Source organism: Rhinopithecus roxellana, chromosome 1 (genome assembly GCF_007565055.1).
Source record: "Rhinopithecus roxellana isolate Shanxi Qingling chromosome 1, ASM756505v1, whole genome shotgun sequence".
Lineage (NCBI taxonomy): Eukaryota > Metazoa > Chordata > Mammalia > Primates > Cercopithecidae > Rhinopithecus > Rhinopithecus roxellana.
The window spans coordinates 108,011,156-108,024,777 of NC_044549.1; the positions used below are offsets into that span (position 1 = coordinate 108,011,156).

The 13,622-nt window shown below is 38.8% G+C and overlaps 1 protein-coding gene across 4 annotated transcripts in view; it reads left to right on the forward strand.

The window, feature by feature from the left end:
* Positions 1-13,622, forward strand: part of LOC104671562 (ceruloplasmin) — a 57,927-nt gene that overhangs the window by 42,181 nt on the left and 2,124 nt on the right. The window contains exons 10-18 of one of the 4 annotated variants that reach the window (XM_030928981.1): positions 5-155; positions 1,478-1,690; positions 3,155-3,362; positions 4,681-4,820; positions 6,069-6,197; positions 8,549-8,655; positions 9,580-9,796; positions 10,234-10,373; positions 11,797-11,971. In XM_030928981.1, coding sequence (XP_030784841.1) covers positions 5-155; positions 1,478-1,690; positions 3,155-3,362; positions 4,681-4,820; positions 6,069-6,197; positions 8,549-8,655; positions 9,580-9,796; positions 10,234-10,373; positions 11,797-11,971 — 1,480 coding nt within the window. Of the gene's footprint in view, positions 1-4; positions 156-1,477; positions 1,691-3,154; positions 3,363-4,680; positions 4,821-6,068; positions 6,198-8,548; positions 8,656-9,579; positions 9,797-10,233; positions 10,374-11,796; positions 12,223-13,622 lie in introns of those variants that run through there. The other 3 variants (XM_030928985.1, XM_030928977.1, XM_030928991.1) reach the window with 3 other exon arrangements.

Consider the following 13,622-nt stretch of genomic DNA (forward strand, 5'->3'; position numbering starts at 1 on the left):
ACAGAAAGATGTAGACAAGGAGTTCTATTTGTTTCCCACAGTATTTGATGAGAATGAGAGTTTACTCCTGGAAGATAATATTAGAATGTTTACAACTGCACCTGATCAGGTGGATAAGGAAGATGAAGACTTTCAGGAATCTAATAAAATGCACTGTAAGTACTGCATCATCCACCAATCTACCAAGTTATTTTAGTACTGCATATGTAATGCTTTTAACTAAACCAAAATGTGAAGAGCTTTGCTCATTAATTATTTTTCAATAAATGATGACAATAGTGTCCTGAAGGTAATATCATTGGTTATTTGATGTGTCAGTCAATTAGTCATTATTTCACTTAATTCAAGATATGTCAATTACATGAATGGTCCTTAAAGTGTGGTCCCTATATCAGTAGCCTCAGCATCACTGAGGGACTTATTAGAAATGCAAATTCTTGGACCCCTACCCTGAACTACAAAGACCGAAACTTTGGAGATGGATCCCGGCAATCTATTTTCAACAAACTCTGCAGGTGATTCTGATGAACGCTACAGTTTGAAAACTACTGGATCAGATGCTTTTCTCATGTGTGGCTCAATAATGACAGGCTCATTTGATTATTCAATATGCAGAAAGAGATGATCTCAGCCCTCAATGATTCTAACTCTTGACTGCACATTAGAATCACCTGGGAGCTTTCAAAAAATGACCAGTGCCCTGGAATACCCCCAGAGATTTTTATTTAAGTCTAATATTAGATTTTTTTAATACCTAGTGTAATTCTATAAAGTGGTTAGAGCTCAGAGACAGTGAGTTCATTATTCAAAAGGCCTACACCACTAATGGACATCAGTAAAAATTACTGTAGCTAGTAGAAGAAAAACATGTAAAGTTGTGTTACAAACTGATATTTTCAAGCTAGGTACTAGTCATGCTACTCACAATCTTTAAAATATTTCTTTTGATTCTGCATTTTTGTATATTTGGAAGCACTGAGAATATTATTCATCAAAAATAATTAAATATGCAAGATAAAGAAAAAAACCTCCCACATATGACCTTCCCTGTTATTCAAGATGAATTACAGACTTTTTCATCTAGAACATTGTGCACCAGTATATGGTGCACAGAAAAAGCTGTTATAATTCGCAGATTTGGGTGCTCACAAATATAATCACTTAAAGAACTGGAAATGACAGAATCATTGTTTTAGCCAGGAAGAGCAGTGGGATTCCCAGGTTGCTAGGGACACTAGCATAGAACTTCAAGAACTATGCATTCAGCTCTGGTCCTTGCAGCCAGCGTCTGCTCTGGAAGTGCCAGGAATGGCAAGGAGTTGCAAGGACACTCCTGACACATAAAGCGTGGGCAGGCCTGAATAGGTCTTTCAAAAATTAAAAATTAAAAAAACAAAGTTGGTCCTGGAAAGTCTGTGAGGTTGTCATGTAGTAGAATCTAAACCACTTCCAAAATGTTACTTCCCAACTTTCATAGCCATGAATGGATTCATGTATGGGAATCAGCCTGGTCTCAATATGTGCAAAGGAGATTCGGTCGTGTGGTACTTATTCAGCGTTGGAAATGAGGCCGATGTACATGGAATATACTTTTCAGGAAACACATATCTGTGGAGAGGAGAACGGAGAGACACAGTAAACCTCTTCCCTCAAACAAGTCTTACACTCCTCATGTGGCCTGACACGGAAGGTATATTTATTTAAAGCCAAGTCTCTAGTGGATGAATTTGTGTAGTTTTGGTTTAAAATTCTGTAGCAGAATGTGTTGGGTGATAAACTTATTCCTTCCCCAAGCCTCCCAACTACCCTTCCTATCTCTGAAAGAGCAAGTCCAGGCTACTATCAGCTGAAGTATGTACCAGATGGGTCTGTTTCGTAGTTACTGAGGAGAATGCGGAGTACGAAAAGAACAGGGTGTGGTTTTTCTCCGTTTCCATAGGCTCCTCAAGATGATCCCTTTTTAGATTACGGTCCTTTTAAAGACAGCTGGAAAATCAGACTAGAAGGGGAATGACTCCCATAAATATTCTGCACCTAAACTTTTCATGTCTCTGTAGCCTAGATGCAGGCTGTAAGTAGAGGCTTGTTGGTTGCAAGTGAATATTCTATTTTAGCCTTGCAGCCATGCAGATTCAGAGACATCTATAGACCTGGTTCTGAATGAGTAAAACAAACTAAAACAGAAGAGAAAGAATTTTAATCAAAATGTGAAAATATGCTAGCTTGTTTCAGGCTTTATTTGGTTTACGATATGCCACTGAAACTTAAGACCAATCCAGTGTCACCCTTTCCTTCCTTCAGCAAATGTAAATACAGCGATGAACAAAAGAGATAAGATGTCTTGGCCGGGCGCGGTGGCTCAAGCCTGTAATCCCAGCACTTTGGGAGGCCGAGATGGGCGGATCACGAGGTCAGGAGATCGAGACCATCCTGGCTAACACGGTGAAACCCCGTCTCTACTAAAAAAATACAAAAAAAAAAAAAAAAAAAAAAAAAAAAAAAAAAAAAAAAAAAAAAACTAGCCGGGCGAGATGGCGGGCGCCTGTAGTCCCAGCTACTCGGGAGGCTGAGGCAGGAGAATGGCGTGAACCTAGGGAGGCGGAGCTTGCAGTGAGCTGAGATCCGGCCACTGCACTCCAGCCCGGGCGACAGAGCGAGACTCCGTCTCAAAAAAAAAAAAAAAAAAAAAAAAAAAAGATGTCTTATGTTGCTGCAGTTCTAAAGCAGGGAGACAGACAAGCAAGTATATTAATGCATGTATGTCAAGTGATTATAAGTACATAAAGAAAAATAACGCAGGGGAAGGGGGTGGTGACTGAGAGGGGAAAGGGTCAAGATTCTCTCAGGAGGTGCTACTTAAGGAGAGACCAGAATAAAATGAGGACATGAACCATGAGGATATTTTGGGGAGACAGCAGAGGAAACAGCAAGTGCAAAGGTCCCAAGGCAGGCACACACTTGACCTGTTCTAAGAACAGCAAAAGGCGTTGGTGTATGGAGCAGGGTGAGCAGGAGGGGATGTAATCAGAGGTGTGGAAAGCTAGATCACCTAACTGAGACCACAATAAGGACTTCAGCATTAATTCTGAGGAAGGTGGAGAGCCCCAGGGGGCACTAGCAAAGAAGTGACATGTTTTCTTATTTACCACTCCAGGGACTTTTAATGTTGAATGCCTTACAACTGATCATTACACAGGCGGCATGAAGCAAAAATATACTGTGAACCAATGCAGGCGGCAGTCTGAGGATTCCACCTTCTACCTGGGAGAGAGGACATACTATATTGCAGCAGTGGAGGTGGAATGGGATTATTCCCCACAAAGGCAGTGGGAGAAGGAGCTGCATCATTTACAAGAGCAGAAGTAATTCTCCAGACTCTGATTCCCAATTTCAGCTGTAATTTTAGGTTTCCTTTTCAGAGAAGTAAGAATTACACCAAATTTTAGAGAAAAAAAAAAAAGTTGCATTATACAATAACAACAAAAACAACAAAAAAACACTTCCTAGGAACTTGTCCTCATTCATTTCTGTTTCTCTCAATTTCCTCAAGGGAAAATTTCCATTTACCTCCTTTGATCCTTTGGAGTCTTGCTTTCTTTTCTGCTGCAGTGTCTTCTCACATTCATGTGCCCTCACGTATCATTTCTTTTCAAACTTAACAAAAGTTAATTCCCAAATTCAGAGCAGAAATATTATTCCCCTTAGCAACAGTTTGTTGCTTATTTTTCCTTCAGAGTTTTCATTGTTAGTCTAACAGTCATTTCACATTCTTAAAACTGTAATGTATGGAATATTTTAAATGCTTAAAGGTGATATAGCAGATATAGTCTCTACCCTCCAAGAACTTACAGGAAAATATGGCACAACATTACCAGTAACATGTGCATTATGGAAAAGTACAAAATAAATTCTGTATGAATAGATGTAAGTAGAGGATGATTATTAGAGCTTCAGAAACATTAATTTAGAGCAGCATCACTCATCACTTCTAGTTAGCCCCTTCTTCATACTTTTCCAAGCACCTTCCTCTCCATCATCCCCCTTACATCATGCACTGACTGCATGGAGATGATCTGAGGGATTGGGGTGGGCAGGTGTTCAGATCCAGGGTGCATAGCACAACTGGTGACTTGTGGCTACCAGTGGTTACCTGGTTAGCTTGACAGCAGTAGTGAGTATGATTTGCAGTGTAAAGGAATAAACATTTATTTTGTAATTGGGGTAAAATGGTTAAAAGGCTACAGGTGCCATTAGAAATGAAAACTTCAGGAAAAGGGAATGTCTGGGAAAATATGTCCATTTCAGTTCCTATAAATCAGAAATACTGGACTCATAAAATTTTAGAGTTATAAAGTAATCTTAGAGATGATCTGTTCAAATATCTCATTTTAGGGATGAAAAAACTGAAGTTCCAATAGGCAGTGACTAGCTGGAGGAAATTTTCACTAGTGGCAGGGTAGAGGCCAGGACTCAGACGACTACACTCAAATGGCTAGGTGTGCCTTCTACCACACCTAAAGTCTTATTATTCTTTCTTACTTGGATAGAAGAGTGATGATTAAAAACTACTATAATTACTCTAATAAAAACTATATTTTTATTCAAAATTTAAAGTTTAAAACTTGTTACATTTTCATTAAGACAAATATTAACCTTAGTTGTTTTTTTTTTTTTTTAAAGTGTTTCAAATGCATTTTTAGATAAGGAAGAGTTTTACATAGGCTCAAAGTACAAGAAAGTTGTGTATCGGCAGTATACTGATAACACGTTCCGTGTTCCAGTGGAGAGAAAAGCTGAAGAAGAACATCTGGGAATTCTAGGTATGTTAATAGCTCCAGTTTATCAGGTGTGGGTTAATGATGTGATGCTACCTGCAGTAACAGTCAATTCATATCTATGGGTTTCGTTTTCTTGGTTCATATATCAAAGTTGTTCAAATAAAAATTTAAAAATTAGTTATCTAATAAAAGAAGACCTAAGTTTATTACATAACATGGCATAGTAAAATATTACTTATTTCTCTTAGAAACAATGTATTATCCCGTATACTGATAAAATTATATATATTTTGTTTTTATCGAATTGATGCCTGTAGTTTTAGTGAAGTTCCCAGAAACTATTTTCTAATGAAATTCTGTATTTTGACAGAGTCTTGCTCTGTCAAAATACAGACAGAGTGCAGTGGCGTGATCTCAGCTCACTGCAACCTGCCACTCCTGGCCTCAAGTGATCCACCCACCTCAGCCTCCCAAAGTGCTGGGATTACAGGCATGAGGCACTACACCTGGCCCTAATGAAATTCTTAACCAAATTCTCCCCATCATCCTACTCATTTCTCGCAAATTATAGCTATTTACTTTTAAAATTAAAATATAAATGATTAATTACAAGAAGAAATATACAAAAGGAAATTAATTACAACAGGAAATAAAGAAAAGAAAAAATGGTACCACACACTGCACAAAGCAGAGGAAAAGCTGCCTTCAATTTTTTAGGATTCACTTTAAGACAGAATGTCTAGATCTCGAGCAACACTGGTCTTGAAACATTTCTTTGAAACTATCAATTGCAGGGATCCCCACTCCTATCCTCACCCCACTGTGTTCCCATACGGTCAGCATTCCCCTGAGGCTTGGTTATCCTCAACCCCTACATTAAGACACCAAGGCAAAATGGCATTGTTCCTGGAGCACAAAAATCCTACCAGACATGAGACAAGCTAAGATTTGATAAAGGGTAGAAATGGGAGGGGTATCCCCACAACAAGGGCTGCAAAATGACTCCTGGCCAGATATCCAACCCACCATGATTAAATGACCAGTACTCTGCAAAGGACTTTCAGGCCAAACCTCCCCTGGAACTCTTAAGAGATAAACAAATGGTCTCCATCTTTATTTCCAGTGTGTTGATTCCAAATTCCCTGGGATGCAGTATAAATCCAAGAGTATTACAGCACAAACCCATGGGGAGAGAAACAAGTTATCTTTGCTGATCTTTGCTTTTATTACTAAGTTAGACCTTCTGCTTGGACAGATATACAAGCCACTTTTCCTTTTCACTTTTGCCAGGTCCACAACTTCATGCAGATGTTGGAGACAAAGTCAAAATTATCTTTAAAAACATGGCCACAAGGCCCTACTCAATACATGCCCATGGGGTACAAACAGAGAGTTCTACAGTTATTCCAACATTACCAGGTACTTGTGGTGTGGGGTTGCGGGGGGGGGGGGGTGTCATTTTAACAGGGGTATACAGCCTTTCCGTAGATTACTCTCATCATAGAGAGTCTGGACCAAGAAAGTGAAAAGGGAGGTAGTTGTGAAGAGGGGATACAAGGAGGTGTCTGTGTGTATGCAAGTACATGCACATGTTCATACTAAAAAAAAAAGTCCACAGGAGAGCTTAAGAGAAAAACCTGAAGGTAGTGGACATCTATGAATCCTCAAGGGTGAATCAGAGAGATGCTGTCTCCTCGCTCAGCTAGAACACAGCTCAAACGACATCTACCACACCGCATGTGGCTGGATGTTCCCACGCCTGCCTCCAGCACATGTGGTTCTAACGGCCAGAGGCTGCTACTTGGAACTCTAAATTCCCCCTATCTAGATATGCCAGATATCTAGTCCAGTATCTGGCATGTATTAGGGGATCATCAAAGGTGAGCATTTTCTTTAACAAGAACCGTATTTTTCTTCTATTAGTTATAAAACTGGCTTCCAGGAAAAGACTATTTCTCAATAACTTACCAGGGAGTAGCAAGGGTGCTCTTTTAGGTAGAGTGGTCAGGAGGGCTTCCTTGAGGAGGTGGCATTGTTGAAAACACTTAAAGATTGAGAAGTAATGAAATTCAGGTAATTGTACACAAAGAGATTCTAGGCCCTGAAGATAGGAGCATGCCTGGTGTGTTTGAGCAGCAGCAAGGCAACCAGAGGATAGAGAAGAGCACACAAGGGAAAGAATGCTAGAGATGAGATCCAGGAAGAGCTTGGACCAGATGGAGTAGGGAGGACCTCAGACTCGAGATTTAAGACTGATGTTCTGACGGACACTTTTTAAGGGGCTGTTCTGGCTGATGTGTGGTTAAGTGACCATAAGGGGGTAAGGACAGAATCTGGGGTCGGTTAAGGACCATTGCAATAATCTGGGTAAAATAATCATCATCATCATCATCATCATCATCATCATCATCGAGATTTGGAACATGGTGGAAGCAGCTGAAGTGGTGAGATGTTATCATATTCTGGTTCTATTTTAAAGGTGGTGCTAAAAGGACCTGCTGGAAAATGGGCACTAGGGAGTGTCAGGGAAGAGAGGAGTCAAGCATGATCCCAAAGTTTTGGGCATTGACCACTGGTAGAAGAGCAGGTTGTAAAGGGGTGTGGAAAAGAGAAGGGAATGTTATTTTGCAGCTTATGAGAATAAGTAAAAGCAGAGATGGCAAGACAGTAATATGTGCAGGTGGTGAATCAATACTTTATATTCTAGTGAAATTTTCTGCTTAGAAAAAGGGTGAGGACGTAGGAACAGCTCAGACTGAGGCTTGAAGAAAAAGTAAGATGTCTACCACATCACTTGAGATCATCTCTGTCATCTTGCTTGATTCTCTAGTGAATGTCTGTCAGACTCTGGCAGGTTAGTGTGAGAGCATGAAGATGTAATGGTGTGGTCTAAATAAATGGGATGGAAAATGAGTGTGGCTGGGATTGGTGAGTGCGCATGGCCAAAAGCCGAGGTCTGTGAGCAGTTGCACAGGAAGCCCTGAAGTGACTGGAAACGCAGATCAGTCTGGAGAACAGCCCAGAGCACATGCCCAGAGCCTTGGCAAAGTAGGAGGGTGAAGCAACTGGTTGTCTTCAAAGTGCCAAGGCCCAGGGTGTGGTTATGTCCTGTATGTGGGAGTAGTGACAAAACAGCACATGGTGTGATCGAATTAGAGGGACTGGAGGGGGGGTAAACAAAACTGTGGCAAATCGGTGACTCATGAGATCAAGAGGTCTAATGGCTCCTCGCCAGGAATCATGAGCTCACTAAGGATGATGGTGAGAGAGGACAAGGAAAGGAAGACCATGCTGAAGCTGAGGGAATTACACAACATAGTCCAGATACACACATGCAGAGAAGATTACGGGAAAGGTGCCAGCCACTGGGGAAAAAGCACTTGGTATCTGAAGAGAAAAAAGTATATTAGGAAAACATACTTCATACTTCAAGCTAAGAAGAGATTGGTTGCAAAGTTTTTTCAAATTGTAATATTGGAAGTGCACCTCCTAGCTTTGTGGTATGGCAAGTGGGTTATAGCTAGTTAATTTATAATTAACTCAAAAAATGACAAAATGTTGTCTTAGTTTGTCTTAAAACTAAATTCCTGAAAAGAATCTTGAGTACTACAATTTTTAAAAACTAATTACACTGACATTTCCAGTTCCTGGGTCCTAGTTATCCAGGCTCTGTGTGTGTGTGTGTGTGTGTGTGTGTGTGTGTGTGTGTGTGTGTGTGTGTGTAATATAAACCAAATACAACCAGATCCATTAACACTTGATGAATTTAGGTGAAACTCTCACTTACATATGGAAAATCCCAGAAAGATCTGGAGCTGGAACAGAGGATTCTGCTTGTATTCCATGGGCTTACTCTTCAACTGTGGATCAAGTTAAGGTAAAGTGTAAATCATTTGTTTTATGACACTTCCCAAAACAGACACACAATTGAAGGAAGATGAGGTTAGCATTTTCCTGTGGTCCAATTATATGTTAAAATCCTAGGAAAATAAGCTGTTTTGCAATCTACTTTAGCAAATATGCTGCTACCTATGACACACAAGACAAAAATCTAACATTTCCTAATATGATACAGCTCAAAGGCCTTTCAAGATCATATTCGGGAAGTTTCGATATTGTCTTGTGGGTCACAGGTAGCCACTGAAAAATTGACAAAGAATGGCAGTATATTTGCATTTCAGATCATTCATTCTGGTGGAATGAAGGCAGGCTTGGAGAGGGAAGAGACTGGAGGTTGGGAGCCCGTTGTAATACATGAGGCAAATTTCAAGGACCTCTACTGTGAGGAGGGAGAAAAGAAACGGAGTGAGTTATAGATAGGTGGGTGAAGTGCCTGAGTGAGCCAGAGGGAAGCAGCTCCTTGATAATTCAGAGTTCTGGCTCAAACAAATGAGTAAATTTGGTATTTGTGGTGCTATTTATTATTACACATTTCATTCATCTATGAATTTTTTAGAGACTGCCATAGTGCTTGGCTCACACTCAAGAGTTCATGAGTTTACAGAACAAACCAACACTGTTCATTTGGGATTCTTTTAAAATCACTGCTCATTCGCTGAGTTAATTTTTGCCTCTGCAGACATTCTGTTATGTCAGCATCACCACATGACCTACTTACTACTCACCATTGTTCCAATTTAACTACTTCAAGTGAAAAGTTCCTGAATTGGCAGTACCACATTGGGCAAAGTCTACTTCAATCAGTCTCTCCAAAATTCCTGAGGCCGTGGGTGTAAAGTCTCAGTTCTCTGAAATCCTGACCTACATCACAAGGGTTACTGAAGATTTTCCTTGTTTCCAGGATCTCTACAGTGGATTAATTGGCCCCCTGATTGTTTGTCGAAGACATTACTTGAAAGTATTCAATCCCAGAAAGAAACTGGAATTTGCCCTTCTGTTTCTAGTTTTTGATGAGAATGAATCTTGGTACTTAGATGATAACATCAAAACATACTCTGATCACCCCGAAAAAGTAAATAAAGATGATGAGGAATTCATAGAAAGCAATAAAATGCATGGTATGTTACATTATTCTAAAAGAATTTTTCTACTTTTTTATCATTTTCTCTTCCAAATAAAATTATTTTGGAGACTATTCATTTGTTTTGTCTTAAAATAAACCACTTCTGCTTCACTTTGTATGTGAGGTAGAATTCTGTTCACAACAAAAAGGGGATTATGCTCAAAATCTTTTGCTAATTTATTTTCCAATTCCAAAATCTCATTTCCTTTGAAATAATCCACAATTAAGATTAAGACTTTTGGTGCAAAGTGCCTAGAAAAGCAGTGTATGATATTATTCACTTTAAAGTATCGATTTCCCTCATTTGTAGTAAAATAAGTCCTATAACATCAAAAAGATTCTTTACATTAACCTAATAATCATATTTTCTTTGAAATAGCCATTGGTTTAAAATATCCTGAAAAGTAACATAAAACCATATGCTTTCCCTAGCTATTAATGGAAGAGTGTTTGGAAACCTACAAGGCCTCACAATGCACGTGGGAGATGAAGTCAACTGGTATCTGATGGGAATGGGCAATGAAATAGACTTACACACTGTACATTTTCATGGCCATAGTTTCCAATACAAGGTAAGAGCTATCCATGGCAATTACTCTTGCTCTGTTTGAAAATGTTTTAATACAAGTGAAGAAAATATTTCCTCAGAGAGACTTATGAAAAATTAAAAGCTGCAAAGAGTATAGCTGGTGCTTCCTATCCGTGGATTCCCCATCCAGGATTCAATCATGGATTGAAAATACCTAGGAAAAAATTCTGCAAAATTCCAAAAAGCAAAACTTGAATTTGCTGCACTGAGTACTATGTGGAATCCATGGAAATGAAATGATTTGTAGGCATTGTATTAGGTACTATAATAATCTAGAGATGATTTAAAGTATATGGAAGGATGTGCGTAAGTTATATGGAAAATGCCATTTGATATAAGGGATTTGAGCATCCATGGACTTCGGTATGGGGGCATTCCTGAAACCAATCCTCCATAGATACTGAGGGATGACTATATAAGGCACAGCAATTTCAACGGACACACCAGCCTTTGTTACACCTTGAGCTCTTCCTGGGATTTGGATTTTTAACTGAATTTTCATGGAGTTCTGCTCACAGATTCCCGATTAAGGCAACTGAGTGGAATTGCTAACAAAGAGGGTCGGAATGTTCACATAATGATGGATAAGAGTAGAGACCACAAGACTTTATTATAACCCTTGCCCTGCCTGTTCTAAGTTCTGTATCTTAAATGGTTTGAGGTGAGCAAGATTAGTTAGGTGACAAGCAACTTGGTCTGTACATCTCAGTCTTACTTCTGCTCTTTCTCAGTACTGATTTCAGCAGAAGCCAGTGGCCCTCCTGGAAATGCTTTTTCCTTATGCTTTGGGCTAATTTAGAAAATGCAGAAGTTAACAAAAAGCATACTGCAGAAAGCCTGTTTTGTTATCTGCATTTTATTTTACATAGATATATTGTATTCTTAGAGGGCTTTCAATTCTATCCTTGTAGAAACAGACTATTAGCACCCAACTATTGTTTCCAGTTGAGACTCCCTGAAGTGCCTCTGGTTTTTGTCTTTTTCATCAGCCTCCTTTTCTGCTTCCTTTATTATTTACCTTGACTTAAAGCTTCACAGACAAGCTAGAATAGATTCGGCAAAAGTGAGGCTAGGGCTGAAATGGGGCCACAGCTGAGTTCCTTTTGTGTAGCTTAAGTGCTATGACAAACAGGCAAACCAGAATCAAGGTATAGGAGGTTTGTGGGTAGTCCTGATTGATGAATTCATTCTCATCACATCTTCACACCCACTTGATGTGGATATCAAAGACTTAGTAGGAAGACAAAAACCACATTTTACCGTTTGTATTAAACACAGAAACGAGCTCAATTTTTTAAAAACAGATTTATCCATTTTTTCAATATCCTTGAGCTGACCATTAACAAATGACATGAGTGAACTCTCATATACAATATTATACATTATTTGTCATTTTTCTAATTAAGCACAGGGGCGTTTATAGTTCTGATGTCTTTGACATTTTCCCTGGAACATACCAAACCCTAGAAATGTTTCCAAGAGCACCTGGAATCTGGTTACTCCACTGCCATGTTACTGACCACATTCATGCTGGAATGGAAACCACTTACACTGTTCTACAAAATGAAGGTGAATATCCAGGTAGTAATTCTCGAAGCCATATATAAAAGATATAATTAAAGGAACTACTTTCCTAAATACTTCCCCCAATATGAAGCATCAATATGAAGCATTTGTGAATCTGCTCCACTGATTTCTTCCTTCTCTACCTCCAAACAGGATTTTTTTCCTGCTAAATGGTGAGGGATACTGCTCATTTCCTGACAGCCAGAGCTTGTAACAGCACCAGTCATTTCAAGTTAATACAAATGTGTAATTATACCTAAAGCTGATATAAGGGAAGAGTCATGTTATTTACCAAGAAACAAACCACTATTTACATACGACACATTTAAAATCTAATTTCTTTCTTAATAAAAAAACAATTTTTTTTTCTAGATGGCACCTCCATGTAAAAGAAGCCCAAGACAATCCCAAATAATGTAATTTCAAATAGGCAGTGTCTTTCTGTGCTTCCAAGGGAAAGGAGGAACCTTACTGATTATTGTTTGTGAAAGATCCAGGGAAGAAACAAAATTTACATGCACTGCTCCCCAACCCCTGCAATAACCCTCCCCATGTGTAGGTACACACACACACACACTCACACACACACACACTCACACACACACACACACACAACTTAAAATGGAGAAAAATGAACAGTTTTTTTTTTATAGGATTCCTGCACTGTGGCTGCAGGTTTTGGTCTTTCCTGGGTCTTTCGAGTTGAAGATTGTTGTAATTGGAAATGGTAAACCCAAAAGGAGGAAATTATGTAAAGAAAACCAATCTATGTCTTTCCTCCCTAAAATGGGGAAAAAAGGGAACATACAAATAAAGAAAATATAAATGTAAATATATTTCAAGATTTAAAAAGCTCTGAAGGGTTAACCTTTAGTGTAAATGAAAAGTTTTAATTTCTACTCCTGGGTCTTACACTAACAACTTATATCATGAAAAACTATTTACATTAATGCCCTTTTTATTAGAGCAGTCACTGATAACACTAGAATATCAAAGACTCTGACAAGCCACTAAATTTAATGCCAATAACTTGAACAAGGTGAAGAGAGCCAAATATGATGAGAAAGAAAACTTTAGTCTTTAAATAACACTAGTAAACCATGTGGTTACATGTGGTTGCATGTAAACCACACAAAAGGATACTCTTGCTCAGAAAAATAATGGTGAGTAAGTAACATGGAGGTATTTGGGGAATTCATGTGTGCAAATGCCTGGCATGCAGAGTATGGTACTATAGGGTAACCCTACACACACAGCCACAGAGAAGATTCCTCCTGTGTATAACAACCGTGAAAGAAGAGGGAGATTACTGCTTGGTTAAGAAAGTTGAGATGGTTTTTAAAGCTATAGGACAAATTACAGAACAAATAGCAAATATGAAGGAAAAATCAACACTGGATAAAGACTTAAATAGAAATTTGACTTTTGCAAAGAGAAAAAGTATTGCATGAGACTGAAAGAAGCAGACTGAATAAAAAAAGATAGTTTGAACTATCTTTGGCCCATAAAATCAGTAGCTAAGTTTATCAGTCTGAATCATCTTTAAATAAGTCCAATAAAGCTTTGAGCAAGTTTACATTAATTATGAGCCTTAGAAAAGTCTGCTTAGCTTTAAATTTCTTACAGGCAGGGACTATGTATTCTGTATTTCTAGCTAAGTACCCAA